General features: G+C 43.6%; 1 protein-coding gene across 1 annotated transcript in view; it reads right to left on the bottom strand.

Moving 5' to 3' along the window:
• The window catches only part of LOC144768327 (carnosine synthase 1-like), a 595,298-nt gene that overhangs the window by 69,908 nt on the left and 509,700 nt on the right, over positions 1 to 15,690 (bottom strand). The window contains exon 7 of the mRNA XM_078651907.1: positions 1,634 to 1,917. Within this exon, the coding sequence (XP_078508033.1) occupies positions 1,634 to 1,917 (284 nt within the window). The remainder of the gene's footprint in view (positions 1 to 1,633; positions 1,918 to 15,690) is intronic.

The following is a 15,690-nucleotide window of genomic DNA, read 5'->3' as shown; positions in this document are numbered from 1 at the left end:
CGTCAGAAACAACCTGCGTCTGTAGCATTAGCTCAGGAAGGACCAATCATTGACCATTTCAGCTATGAGTGACAGCAAAATGGGTCACCTGCTTTTGCAAAGTCTCCATTTACACAATCCTTTATACTTCACTTACAAAATTGTAAACAAGTGTTCTTTAGACTGTACATTCCATATTTACAGATGAAGGTTGTAGGCGATGAAAACCTATTGTGCGATTCTCATAGAAAACTCACAGGGATTTAAAGTTAGCATGTTAATACGCACAACCTGGCCTTCTCTTTACATTTAAGGATGATATAACTGATCCTGTCCCAACTCCCCTGTTACCCTTAGTTTGGCACAGGCCCAGGTAGAAGCGCATGCTAATCACTGAAGGTTTAATCAGTTTTAAGCCTTCAGTGATTCCCTGCTCTTTCATCTCATTGAAAAGCTAGACAGATGCATGGATGCTCCATTGGTCTTGCCACGTCTCTCCATACAGCTCTCATAGTGATGTGTGCAGTCTCCTTGTTGTATCTAAGTGGGCTTCTTACCACGGGTCTGGTTAAGTCTAGCTAGCAACAACTGCGACTATTGTCATTACTTTGTAAAACGAGGATTCAGTGGAGTATTTCTCTCTCACCACATGCTAGTGGTGGCTGCTTAGGTGTAAATGTTTGCCTTGGGTGCCTCAATGCATGAGGTATAGGCGGAGACTCGTTTACATTTCAAAACTACAGTAAAATATCACATAATTGCACTCTCATTGCACTGAGATTATCAACTCCTGTGACATTCTAGTCTAGCTCTGCACTACCACCCTGTGCACATACTGCCACTCAACACTACCAGCCCATCACCAGCATAATACTACCCAAAACTACTGCACTACTTCCGCTTGGCCTACTCACCCCACCCCCAACAGCACCACTCCACCACTTCACTACCATTTCCAGTCACTAAGAAAATACTTCACACATCAGCACTCAGCACCCTTACACACACCACTGCTCTACCACTATGCTGCCACCTGTAAGTACCCCACTAACACACACCTCCATCATCACATTATCACTGCCACTTCACAATACCACACATTCACCTCAGTACCACTCTACTCCCAAAGCACTGCACTACCACCTCATACCACAGAATGACCATAGCACACAACCATAAGATCATACACAGGATGTCATAGTTCACCTAAGAACATCTGACCACAACAACCATCACAGGCGCCAATATCTCTACAGCACCAGCTACCAACACAACCATGAAATTACTAATCCCACCACTGACCTACGTCACAACCCCATGAGTTTACTCATCTCCACAGCACTACCACACTCTGTATTACAACCTAATAAAATCACAGCACTATCTCCATCATCACACTAACAAATGCCACCAACATGCTACTACTTCCAACCCCTGCACGTCAATTCCTATCAAGGCACTATGGCCTAACAGCACTAAGTTATCAATACTCATCCACCAACTGCATCCACCAAGACTGTGCTACCATACTTCATCGGCGCTTTATCAAGTTGTAACAGCAAATATCCTCTACCACTAAATTAGTTTAGTAATCGAGTGGTAAATACAACGAACGACATATGAAGATTTAAAAAGAAGAGTTCAGAAATCTCACTTTGATCCCATAATCTCTGGCTGACTCCCAGATGTACTTCTTGCTGATGCCTGCGGCTCCTATGACGAGCACCTCCTTCCCCTCCATGATGTAGCACTGAGACCTCTTCACCATGGTCTGGATCAGCAAACTGGAAGCTGACTCCGCCCCTGCACATGCTGCTGACACATTGAGGCAGTTCATTGTGTCGAACACCCCACAGGACCTCAGACAGAGGTGGGAGTTCACCCCTAAGGCAACAGGGGTAATGGCCTGGTCCACACAAGTCAATACAAAGTCAACACCTAGGAGAGAAGGAACACACACACAGGTTAGAAGCAAGAACTTCAGCCAGATATTCCTAAATCTGAATTGTGCTCTATCCTGGAACAAGTAAAAAGAGTGGAATCCTATTTAATATTGTAAAGTACTTTTAAAAACCAGGGACCCTATTACATATCAGGTGCCCATTCACCTTCTGTGCTACAACTCACCTTTAATTGCGTTATGCCTGATGGTGAGAAGGAAAGTGCACCCAGTTACAAAAAATGCTCTGTTCCCGGTGCAGGTGCAAACTCTACCCTAGAGAGTGAACATCGCTTTAGAGAAAGATAAACTTGTTTAAACCTTTAGTCCTCCTTTTACTGCATTTGGTGACTGAGCTTCAGTTTCAAGAGGGATCGGTGTTGGATTGCCGACACTTGAACTCATGTCTGTAGTACAACACCTGTTCTACGGTGTGATCCACGTTAGGGAAGAGATTCCACCAGTATCTGCGACCCCGTCTGTAATATGACAGAGCCTCACACGCCCATAAAGAATATGGCTCCGACCCTCCAATAAGGATGCAGGTCTAGTAATGTAGACAAGTAGATAAGTGGATGGTTCCAAAGATGTAGATGTATTATGTTTCAATTCCAAATCAAGTAGATAGTAGATAGTTTGATAAGATGGTAAAAGAGTAGCCCCACCAGGAGCGTCTTCTTATATGCTCAGCCATCCATCTCCAACTGACTCTCTCTTAGATCATCAAGCACACCAACATTTCATGACGGAAACATACAATCTGCTTACATACAGGTTGAGCAATAGAAAAGGTGGGAATGAAAGGAAGAAGAAGCAATACACTATACTACAGTAAGCAACGCAAATACGAACTCTAAGTAAAATCACACAAGAAAGGTGGTAAAATGTAAGTTCTTTTTAGAAAGGGACGTACAAATCTGACTTCGAATTTGTTTTTCTGATTCATGTAGTTTAGGTAGAAATTGTAGGGCTATGGGTGTGCAACCTTTTATTAGATTAGCTCCTCCTATCACTCTTCAAAGCCCTACACCTCACAGACCTTCCCTCACTGGTCATTGGCATCTCCCTCCCAAGGTGAAGCTCCCTACCCAGTGTATGAGGGCAGTGTACTTCTGGCTGTGCTCTTTGTTGATGCCTGGCTATCTGCTCCCAAGTCCTTTCCAAACCAGTGCAATGGAGAGGGATTGAGCATACCCTAACCTTGAATCTAGTGCTTACACTGCCCCTCACTGAGGGCCTCATTTATGAAACGTGACGCATCGCTGGGTGAAAACATCGATGCTTCACTTTTCATTGTGCCCTCCTTGCGACATTCTGGATGCGTCATATTTACAGTATGACACATCATGTCGCAAGGAGTTACAGATACCTCACTATTTCTGACGTATCTGTCGGCGCAAAAATTACGCTTTGCTGGAGTGTATCACGAAAGTGACGCAACTTCAGCAATGGGTCATTACTCATGGGCAAGTCCCATGTGAAATGTGCCTGCGTCAGTCTTACGCCTGTCTTAAGGCAGGCGTAAGATATTGATGCATTTGCGTCCTAGAAGTGGCGCAGTGAAATCTCATAGATTTCACTGCATCACTTCTACGTGGCTTACTTGTGTCAGAACGCCCACCCTGCATACATTATACCTGGGGCAGGTATAATGTGGCGCAGGTGTTTACAAATTGATGTATCTACCTAGATGCGTCACTTTGTAAATATGACACAACATGGCTCGTTTATTACCCTGCTGGTTCTCACAAAAAGTGACGCACCGGCGGCGCAAAAGTGACGCAAGGGCTCATAAATAAGCCCCTATGAACGTAGGCATAATGGTCTTCTACCATTCGTTCACAAAGTCATGTGACACAGTGACGATGTTATGCATTAATAGTGGTACAAGACCGTACAGACTGAGGAAGAGCAGGGTATCAAAGCACAATGAGAAAATAATCAATTACTCATATAGTGGGTGTGGAGGATTGTGTCCTACTCAGGCCTCTTGCTTGTGAGTTCACTGTTGACATGAGGTATTTGTTTTATTTTACCCTAGTTGATTTTAATTCCACATAGATTGTCTGTGGTTTTGTACATAACTCTTGGTTTCCTCAGCAAACTGGCAAATGCTCTGCTATTGAACATCTACTTAGACAGCATTCTTGAAAATCATTCTCCATGACATTTGGAGGCTGAATTGTTGAGATCCTTTTTTGAAACAAAATACAGATCTTTCACCACCCCTCATGACAAACAGGTACAGCTTTCTTGACATCATGATTCCTTTTTCCCTAAATATTTTACCGTATCAATATTATAACATACTCAAAAAAGCCAGGCACATTTTCTGAATTGGCAGCGCATTCTCTTTGGGAAACTACAGATTACTTGGTTATTGAATGTAGAGAGCAAAAAGCAGTCTTACTGATGATGTGAGAGTTGTCTTCTAAACCACATTCAGGTGTTAACCTGTGAATGTGTAAATGTACTGATCAATGTAACCTTTACTGAGATTATGACGACTTATTGAGAAACTACGTTATTCCTTCTTGAATGTGTTTTCTCGCTGACTTAGTTGATTTGACATTTTGCTCTGTATTGAATATAATGCTTAACAGTTGTGATCCCAGTGGGTGCTGTGATTCCATGGCTGTGACTATCTTCTTTTGTACTCGTTGGGATATTACGTGTGAAGCTGTACTCTTGCACTGTACGTTTTTCTGTTAGTGGCGGCTCCTCTGCTATGGCGGAGGAGCGTCGCCCCCCGGCTAGACCCAAAACCTGAAAAATAAAATGATAATAAAACAGGTTTATTATTGTTTTATTTTCCAAGTTCTAGTCTAGGGCCATTTTGGGGGAAGTCATAGAGGGGAGTGGTGGGCACTGCTATTAGTGCGCATGTTGGTTTAGCCGGCCGGCTCAGGCCGGCCAAACAGACATGCACACTGAGCTGTCTCCAACCCATCTCAATTGCTGGGTTGGAGACAGCAAAGCGCAGACTCCCAGTCTCTCAATGAGCAGAAATTCACAGCGCTCGGGTCAATCCTGACACTGCTTTCAAACATGAGAGCAGCTTCAGGATTCACCGCAGGGGAGCCTGTGCTGCAGAGAGGAACTCAAGCAGAAGAGCGGCGGTCCTGCATCAACTAAGTTTTATTTTAATTTTTTTTGTCCATTGTCCCGCTCCTCCCTTTCCGCCACACCACTCCACCCACACAGCAGATGCTTCTGTTTATTTTCAGAAACTAATAAAACACAGTTTTAAAAAAAAGAATACATGTGAATGTGTTTCTGCCGATCTGTTAAATTGTGGTTGCTGTGGGGGGTTCTTTCATGTTGTTTACTCTCCTTTCCTAAAAACAGGGCCATTGTCTTTGAACTCATTTTAAATCCATTGTTGGTAACAGTGACTAATGGGAAGCCTTCTCTCACCAAAACACCTGTCAAGACACCAATGACAACTTAGGTGTCAGGCTCTGCAACCAATCTCATGTCTCCCCATTAGATGAAGGAGTCACCCAAGACTACAAAATGCCACTTTATACGGTCCTAAATGTCTCCAGTCAGTTTAGTCCAAACTCTTTCTGGTACTTACATTAGAGAAGGTGTCACTCACTGCACCAGCCTGCAAGGGGATCTCTAATCCTCCTTAATTGTGCAGACAGGTTGCTGCCTGCACAGTGGAACACGGAGTGGATGCTTAAAAGCCGCACGGTTTTTCACTAGAATGCGTAACCCAGGGTGTTGGACCTGGTCTTCTCCTAAGCCTGCCTCTATATTGGTCGGCGTCAATTTATTTTATTACTATCTTCTTTTTGTTCCGTAATTCTATATTTTCGTGGCATTTTAGCAACATGGAAGGTAAAGCTGGTCCAATTAATATTAATAAGCATTAACAGGCAGTATCATCTCTGCCAGTTAAATAAAAAAAATTAGATTCTGCAGAACCTTCATTGGCCACTCTATTGAAACAACAGCAAGCTGTTCATTCTAACATATAATATTGTCGCAGAATTCGTAATGATATGGCAGTTTCATCTTTGAAGGTTTCTGATATGGCTATTGAAGCATTACTTTCAGCCATCAGATGTTCTAAAGATATTCAAGTTATTACTATTAACAATCTACCAATTAAAACTTCTGCATATGTAAACAATGTTGTTTTATATATAGGTAATCTGGAGTCCTCTACTCACTCTCTTCAATACCTATTCCCAGGCGTCAGGATACACATCACATTTAAAGAAAACAAACATTTGTTTTTCCTTTACATTTCCTCTGCACCCTGGATATGCTCACATATTTGATGTTATTTGGCAAACAGAGAAATTAAATATTTATGTATTCGATTCTCACACTCTATTTCATTGAATGTTATACAACATTAAAGATACATTTAATAAATGATCTTCTTTACATCTCTCATGGTGGGGAAAAATTGAGTTTGCCAAAATCTTTTATTTTTTTTATCTATGATTCAAATTCAGTTACCTCTTCAGTTTTATAAAAACAAATAGATTAAGCTTCAAAAAATCACAAATGGCAACAGTTGATGGTGGTTTTGGCTTACCATATTTTCTTAAATATCACAAAGCTTTCATTTTAAAATAAGTTTCTCTATGGTTCAGACTAATGGAATCAAATATTTCACCCACATTGCTTTTTATTGAACACGGATTAGTTTAGCCCTTCCCTTTACCTGCAATATTATCCATGGTAAAATCCTCTGCCATTCTCAAATCTACCAAATTAATTGGGCATAATTTTAATACATTGTTTTAAGCTCCGATTTCAAATACCTTGAAAATAGCTTTATGGTATAATCTCTAAATAATGTTCAATCATACCATCAACATCTGGTATTCCTGGATCTCAGCAGGTACTTTTTATTCAAATGACATATGTCATAATGATACCTTTTTAGGTTTTCTCAATTGCAACACACATTTTCTTTGCTGGCAAATGATATTAATAAATATGAAATGTTATGCAGTTCTGTTCTTAATGATTTTCCTAACACATTGCCTGCTACAATCCTATCTGTTTCAGAAATTTGATTTATTTTTGAGAAGGGTTAACAAATACCCTGAGGCATCTTGACGCTAAGTAACAAGTTAGAAAATACCACATTTCAAAGACCACAGATACTATTTACTAAAAAGCAATGTTTTTAAAGTCTTCTTGAAACACAGAAGAGAATAAGCAGTTTTAGTTTCCAACGAAGCAAGTTCGAGTTCCGAGTGGCACAAACTACAAAGCTCTTGCCATCCCAGGAGGAGAGTTTATGCGATGGCATTATCAGATTTCAGACCGAACTGGACCGAAGAGTCCTTTTAGGAACATAACGTCTGAGTTTGTCTCTTAGAAAAAGGGGACCTAGTCCCTGAAGCACCTTATATGTGATACAAAGCACTTTAAACAATATCCTCTTGTGGACGGGAAGCTAGTGTATAGACTTACTAAGGCTTGAGCAGCAGAATGGCATCCTGGGATATTCATCAGCATCCTTGTTGCTGAGTTTTGAAGAATCTGAAGGTTTTTCAGAGGATCCTTTGGCAGGTTTAGATATAGTCCATTACAATAGTCCACTCTGGGCATTTCAAGGTCCAGAACAACTGTTTTCATCAGATTAGAAGGAAGGAGGAAACTAAGCTATTTTCCTAATCAAATGAAGCAAAAAAAGGGGTGGAAATAACCTTATTTATTTGATCCCTATAAGTGAGCCTCACATCGATCGGTACGCTCAGATTTTTCACCTTTTTTACTGGCACTGGAAGCAGGCCTAATTCATCTGGGCCCCCTGAGGAGTTCCAGAAGGAGATGTTATTTCCAAATAAGATGATCTCTGTTTTAGAGGAGTTCAACTTGAGTCAGTTGTTATCCATCCATAAGCCAACCTCCCTCATACAATGATGGAATATATCACTCAGAACCGGCCCTTTCCTAGAAATGGAGACAACAATCTGGGTGTCATCAGCATATGATACTAGCGACAATCCAAAAGATTTCACCTGGGCCACTAATTGTGTTTTATAAATATTGAAGAGGGTTATACTTAACAATGAGCCCTGGGAAACACCACACAGCAAAGGGAAAGATTGGGAAGTAAATTCCCCCAGGGCCACCGTTTGAACTCTCTCCGTCAAGAAGGATGTCAGTAGAGACAGAGCCATACTACCGAATCCGGGGCCTTCCAATCGGTCAATAAGCAGATCATGGTTGACCGTGTTGAAGGCCCAGTCAAATCGTGTAAAATGAGGGCAGCATTGTAAACTGCATCCACTGTAGCCCTGATCATCTCAGTGGCCACAATAAGGGCTGATTCCGTAGCATATCCTTTATGGAACCCAATTTGGGAATCATCAAACAGAAGATTATTATCCAAAAAAGCTGATACTGGATATTTAATTTTCTTCTCAATCAGGTAAGCTGGAAACGGCAGCCTAGAAATTGGTCTGCAGCTGTTCGAATCTAGGATGCTCAGGTTGGATTTATTAAAAAATGGAGGATTGATACAGATTTTCAAACGTTAGGGAAACTGTCACATCTAAACATGGCATTACAGATATTTGTCAGTTGAGAGGCCACTAAATTGGGGCTGAGCTGCAAACTTTTGGGTGGGCAAGGATCCAAAGGGGAGCTATATTTGGTGGTGAGGACAAGCTGTTTGACGTGATCCTCAGAAAAGGGTCTGAATTTAAAAAAAAAATGCATTCAAGTGTTGGCACATTTTGCACCCACTACATCCAAGCTTTACAAATAATTTAATAATTCACAGGCTGACAGAATACCTTTTCTTAGTAAGTTTTGGAATAATAAATTGTCCAAACATATTTCTCTGGTTGCATGAAGAAAAACATGACTGTTAAACATTTCTGGTTGACTTCATGTTGCATTATATCAAACAAACTCCTTTATCCTATTTAACCCTTTGTGTGCGTCGGACGGCCAGGAGCCATCTGAAACCAATGTTTGACTTCATATTATATTATATAAAACAAACTCCTTTATCCTATTTCACCCTTTGTGTGCATTGGACAGCCAGGAGCCATCCGACGCCACAGTGCTCATGGAAGTAGGACGGCTCCCGGCCGTCCTCGCATATGGCACAGGAAACCCTCTGGTGCAAGCACCCGAGGGATTTCCTTTCACCCCAAATAGCCTCAGGAGCTGGGGAAGCTCGTTCTCGAGGCTGTTTGGACTCTTTCACTGAAATGACGATCGGCGCGCATGTTGCGTTGACATCATTTCACTGAAACAGAAACTCAGTTTCAGTTTCACTGCCTCGGTGCTGTGGGGGCTATATCAGCCCCTGAGCATAGAGGCAGACGGCAGAGTTATCATTGGAAAGGGGAGAACATCCCCTTTCCAATGGTACCCCTCTCTAGTGTATCCCTTCTTGGGGATCACCTCAGGAGGGCGATCCCCAAGCAGGGATCTACCCACTAGTCACCATGGAGGGGGGAGCAGCCCCTCAGGAGGCACATGGTTCCAATAACCCATGATTTGACCTGGGGTTTGGGGGGCAGAAAGCACACTAGGCACAGGGGATTTTTATTTGTCTATAGGGGTGGGGCTGCTCAAAATGGGCATGCCAATGCCCCCCCCAAAAAATTACACTGTTTTTCTGTCCCCCTGGGAGGCAGATGGGGCTTACAGCCTCCGAGCACACTAGGCACCAGGGATGTATATCGGGGCTGCCCAAAATGGGCATGCCAATTCTCCCACCACCCAAAAAATCCACAGTCGACCTGCCACTATAAACCAAGGAGAGTTTGTGAATGTGTGTGAACTTAGATTTGGCTGACGTTCTGCGTGTACTGATCTCTGATTGGCATTTTGCTGGCAGTGTGTGTGGATTTGCACTTGGTGAATGGTGTATGTGGACTCGCGCTTGATGACTGTGTGTGTAGATTGCCACTTGCCAGGTGGTGTGCATGGAGTGCTGATTGGCTGGCGGTGTACATGGACTGGCACTTGGCTGACTGTGTGCATGAATGGTGCTTGGCTGGTGGTGTGCGGGGGTGGCACTTAGTTGGCAGAGTGCGTGGGTGGCGCTTGGCTGGCAGTGTGAGTGGATGGTGTTTGGCTGACTGTGTGCATGGATGGCGCTTGGCTGGATGTGTACGTGGATAGCGCTTGGCTAGCGTGTGCATGGATGGCACTTGGCTGGTGTTGTGCGTAGATGGTGGTGTGCATGAACTGACTCTTTGCTGGCGGTGTGGTTGGCATGGATCCCTAAGCGTTTTCTTGCCTAGAATCCCCCGCAAACCTTCAATTTCCTTACAAAGTTACATTTTCCGCACATTTCTGTGTTGTTAAGTTGTAGGATCACCGCATAGGCACAAATTTCCTAGCACCCAGCGTTCCCCATGGTATCCCGAGAAAAAGAATTCCTCACATTTATGGGTGCCCAAAGTATCGTCAGACTAAAAACGTATAAACAAACTGCCCTTTTGGACCTGCTTTGGGCCCACCTCAATCTCTACATGTTTTTGGCCCTTCCATGTCATAGGCACAAGCCCATCCACACAAGTACGGTGTCATTTTTATCAGGCGACTGAGGGGAATGCTGAGTAGTAGGACATTTGTACTGTGCAGTTATCCCTCAACTTTTCCACTCAGATATTACAGGAAAATGTGACTTTTTAGATGAATTTGAGGTTTGCAGCAGATTCTGGGAAGGAAAGTGTTGAGGGATCAACGCAAGCCACACCTCCCTGAACTCCCCTGAGTGTCTAGTTTTCAGAAATATCTGGGTTTTTAAGTTTCCCTAAATGTCTGCAAGCATGGGACAAAAAACACAGGTGCCCACTCATCTATCATAAAACAACCTGTTTTTTCAAGGGGGGTCATCTGCGTTTTTGTTCCCGGGCTCAGTGACCATCTGGGAAAACCTAGCAAACCTAGACATTTCTGAAAACTAGACACCTAGGGGAGTCCAGAAAGGTGCAGCTTGCATGGATCTCCCATCATTTTCCTACCCAGAATCCCTTGCAAACCTCAAATTTCCTCCCACTCAGTGTTTTCCCAGGTCTCCTGATAAAAATTGTTCCTCACTTTTGTGGGTAGGCCAAATGGCCCAAAATGTACTGTGGAGACTTCAAAATAATCGTATGCAAAACTACCTGGTTTTGCGATGGAGTCACCTCCGTTTCTGGTCCCAGGCTCAGCGGCTATCTAGGAAAACCCCACAAACCCAGACATTGCTAAAAACTAAACGCCAAGGGGATTCCAGGGTGGTGCTGCTTGTGTGGATCTTCCCAAAATCCCCTGCAAACCTCAAATTTAGCTATACACATCACGTTTTCCTCACTTTTCTGCGAGGGAAATTTAAAGGACAATCGGGCTGACACAAATTTTCTTCCACCCAGCATTCCCCTAGGTCTCCCGATAAAAATGGTACCTCCCTTGTGTGGGTTGGCCAAGCACCCACAACAGGGAAGGGCCCAATACATATTGTAGGGACATCATAATTATCTATCTCAAAACAACCTGGTTTTGCAGGGGTGTCTCCTGCGTTTTTTGTCCCGGGCTTGGCGGCCATCTAGGAAAACCTACCAAATCCAGATAGTTCTGAAAACTAGACACCTTGGGGAGTCCATGGAGGTTTGGTCAGCATAGACCCCCCAGAATCTCCTGCAAACCTCAAATTTATCTAAAAAAAATCAAATTGTTCTGACATTTCTGTGTGGGAATAACGCACAGGCACAACTTTCCTACCACCCAGCATTCCCCTCAGTCTGCCGAGTAAAATTATACCTTACTTGTGTGGGCCTGGGACCAAAACCGCAGGTGACTCCCTCACAAAACGATGTAGTTTTGCGATCGATAATTTTGAAATCTCCACAGTACATTTTGGGGTGTTTTCTGTAATGGGCACTATGCCTACCCACACAAGTGAGGTACATTTTCATTGGAAGACCTGGGGGAACGCTAGGTGGTGAACAATTTGTGGTGTCCCAGTGATCCTACAACTTTCCTCCACAGAGAAGTGAGGAAAACATCATTTTTTAGCTAAATTTGAGGTTTGCAGCAGATTCTGGGTAGCAACATGTTGGGAGATCCACGCAAGCCGTACCTCCCTGGACTCACCTAGGTATCTATTTTTCAGAAATGTTTTGGATTTGGTAGGTTTCCCAATATGGCCGCTCAGTCCAGGATCGAAAACGCAGGTGACTCCCTTGCAAAACCAGTTAGTTTTGCGATCGATAATTTTGAAGTCTCCACAGTACGTTTTGGGGTATTTCCGGTCACGGGCACTAGGCCTACAAACAAACGTGAGGTACTATTTTTATTTGGAGACTTGGGGGAATGCTGGGTGGTTGAAAGTTGTTGGCTCCACACAGATTCCAGGACTTTCCATCACAGAAAAGTGAGAAAAATGTTTTTTTTTTTACAAAGTTTGAGGTTTGCTAGGGATTCTGGGTAACAGAACCATGTCACCCCATCCTGGATTCCCCTGGGTGTTTAGTTTAAACAAATGTATAGGTTTGGTAAGTTTCTTCAGGTGCCGGCTGAGGGACGATCCAAAATCCATAGCTTGGCACATTGCAAAAAATGGTCAGTTTTCACTGGAAAAATGTGAAAAATGTGATGGCCCACGTTGCGTTTTGGGCCGTTTCCTGTCACGGGCACTTGGCCTACCCACACAAGTGAGGTACCGTTTTTATTGGGAGACTTTGGGAAATGCTGGGTGGGTAGAACTTTGTGTCTTCCCGCAGATTCCACAACTTTCCAACACAACTTTCCAACACAAAGTTTGAAGTTTGCAAGGAATTTTAGGTAACAGAACTTGATGAGAGCCACTCAAGTCACCCCATCCTGGATTCCACTGGGTGTCTAGCTTTAAAAAATGTGTAGGTTTGCTAGGTTTCCCTAGATGCCGGCTAAGCGAGGGTTCAAAATCCATAGCTAGGCACATTGCGAAAAAAGGGTATTTTTTCACTGGAAATATTTGATGTGCCCACGTTGTGTTTTGGGCCATTTCCTGTTGCAGGCGCTAGGCCTACCCACACAAGTGAGGGACCATTTTTATCAGGAGATTTGGGGGACTGCTCTGTGGGTGGGCGTTTATGGCTCCTCACAATTTTTAGAACTTTCCTTCACGAAAATGTGCTTTTTTTTTTACAAAGTTTAAGGTTTGCAAGCGATTCTAGCTAACACACCCTAGTTAGAGCCACACAAATCACCCCATCCTGGATCCCGAGGATGTCTAGTTTTAAAAAATGTCAGGTTTTATAGGTTCCCCCATGTGCCAGATGAGCGAGGGTCTAAAATCCACAGCTAGGCACATTGTGAAAAAAGGTTAGTTTTCACTAGAAACATGTGATATGTCCATGTTGCGTTTAGGGCCATTTCCTGTTGCAGACACTAGGCCTTCCCACACAAGTGAGGCACCATTTTATTGGGAAGAATAAAAGCTTTAGGTTTAAATCAACCACACCTCACAACCTGGACCATGTTGGTGAGTAAGGAATGGCAAAGACTAGGGGCTTCCTATCTGATGAAGAGGTTGTACCAGGCACGTGGGTGAGATGGTTTCAAAGTCTGCTGACAGATTCTGCAGCACCAAGACAGCCACCCCACCCTGATCCACCTGGCACCTGTACTAACTGTGGCGGTCACCAGTGCCGTTCTGTGCTATGGCTTCTTCTGGAAGCCGTTCTGTGAAGGGTCCAGTATATCGCATGGCACAATGAGCTTCACCAATTCCTGATTAAGGTATTTCTCCAGGATGTTGGCCAGTGTAGGCAGAAGTAAGATAGAACAAACGTTTTTCATATCATCCAGATCAGTGTTCGGCTTTTTTTTGAAGATGGATTACAGTAGCCTCCTTCCATGTTTGGGAGAAAGTCTTAGAATCAATGGCATGACTGAGTACATGCTGTAGAGTTTTGGTAAGGCAATCAGGTGCCAGCTGCAGAATTGTAGGTGGACAGCGGTCCACTGGGGACCCTGGTTTCAGGCTCATGAGACGCGCCTTGGCTTTCTGCTCAGAGATGGGAGGAAAAACTTAGAGCTTGGAGGGCTCAGTGGAAATGGCTTATGAATCCATCAGCAAACTGGGTTCAACAGAAGGGAGGAATTCAGGGTATATCTTAAGAATTCCGTCTCTGAAGTGGGTGGCCACTCTATCGCAAAAATCTTGTGAGGGCTCTATAAAGACGGGATAAGAAGGCTGATACAAGTGTTTAACAACTCTAAAGAGTTCTTTAGAGGATTTTCTTGCCCCTCTAATATTGTCGGTGAAATATGTGGATTTAGCATGGTCGATAGCTCATTTATATTGAAGATTAAGAACTCTATGGCTTATTTTATCAGTAGGGGCGCAATTCAGTTTCCATTTCTGTTCTTGTCTCCGACAAGTTTGCTGCAGCTTTTTTAGATTGTCAGTAAACCAGGGCCCAGAAGTCTTCAATCTCGTGCGACACCTTCTTGTCAGAGGGGCAACAATGTCAAGGAAGACTGCTATCCAGTTTTGAAATCCCTCAGCCGAGAGATCACTCAGCTGAGCGGTATGGCTTCATTAAATGTCAGCACAGGAGAATTTAAAAAGATAACATCTAAAGTGTGCCCCGCAGAGTGAGTGGGGGCTTTCACCTCATGAATAAAACCAAAATTCTTCATATATTCTATTAAGGATGAGGAGTTCTTGTTGGATAGATCTTCTAAAGGAAAGCTGAAATCGCCAAGTGCAGCAAATTCTGATGGACTAGTAGGGCTTCTAGCTCTTGAAGCCAGGCTTAAAGAAAATCAGTTCCGGGCCTAAGCAAAATGAGTATTGCAGACCCATGTTGAGTAAATGCTTCAAGAGTGTTTGCTTGTCCGCCACTTCTGAAACCAAGAGGATCTTGCTAAGATATAGTATAGCAGGGGGAATAGCGGCTACCAAATGAGGGCATGAGGGCTCCGAAGCCCCGGTTTCCATAAAAGCAGGCAGTCAAGATGGCGGGAAGTAATGAGCTCACAAATTTCAATACTGTGTTTCCACAAAGAGCGTGCATTAAGTATGCACAGCTAATTTGGGGATAGATGATATGTTTACTATCCCTCTCTTTGGTGCCTGCCCCACAACAGGGCTGAGTAGGGATACCTACAGGTAGGTTAAATCTAAAGTTACAGCTGGGGCAGCTCGACATTATGTCCTGAATTCAGTCAGCCCTCATGCATTTAATAACCTTCTTTTGGGGCAGAACGGCATGAGCTGTATCCAAGAATAAAACACTAAAGCAATTTTGAGATAATCTGAGTGGGAACTGACAGTATCCCCGGCCTCTGGTATCATCCAGGCACTGAGGGGCACAGACAAGCATCTGCTGTGCGTCCACAGTGGCATGTGTCCTAAATAATTTAGGATGGCCAGGAAACTAGCCCGCCAACCTCGCAAGATGGCGCCCAGAACGGAGCAGCCAAGTGTGGAAAGCAGAGGGCCCTTTCCTTGCAATCAGTCGAAGGCTGCGGTGGACCAAAGGGCAAAGCAAACAGCAAGAAAAGCAGAACAACAAAAAGGTAAGGCCACCCCCCAACCCAAGCCCCTTCAATAAAATGCAGCGCTAGTTAAAATGGATAACTTACGCCCCACAGTACACTGCTTATGACCTCACATATTGCATCACTCATCACATGGTCAGTGACATCACTGGTGACATCACTGATGACATCTCAAATTACATCACTGCGATCACATTATCCAGTGATTACGAGTGTTTTCTAAAGGTTTTTGTGTGTTCAGCGTATATACTACGGTACCACAAAAGTTACATTAGTGTACTTTGTGTACTACT

This window comes from Lissotriton helveticus, chromosome 1_1 (genome assembly GCF_964261635.1).
Source record: "Lissotriton helveticus chromosome 1_1, aLisHel1.1, whole genome shotgun sequence".
NCBI lineage: Eukaryota > Metazoa > Chordata > Amphibia > Caudata > Salamandridae > Lissotriton > Lissotriton helveticus.
Note: the sequence above shows the minus strand (reverse complement) of the source record. Positions and strands in the feature narration are given on the sequence as shown.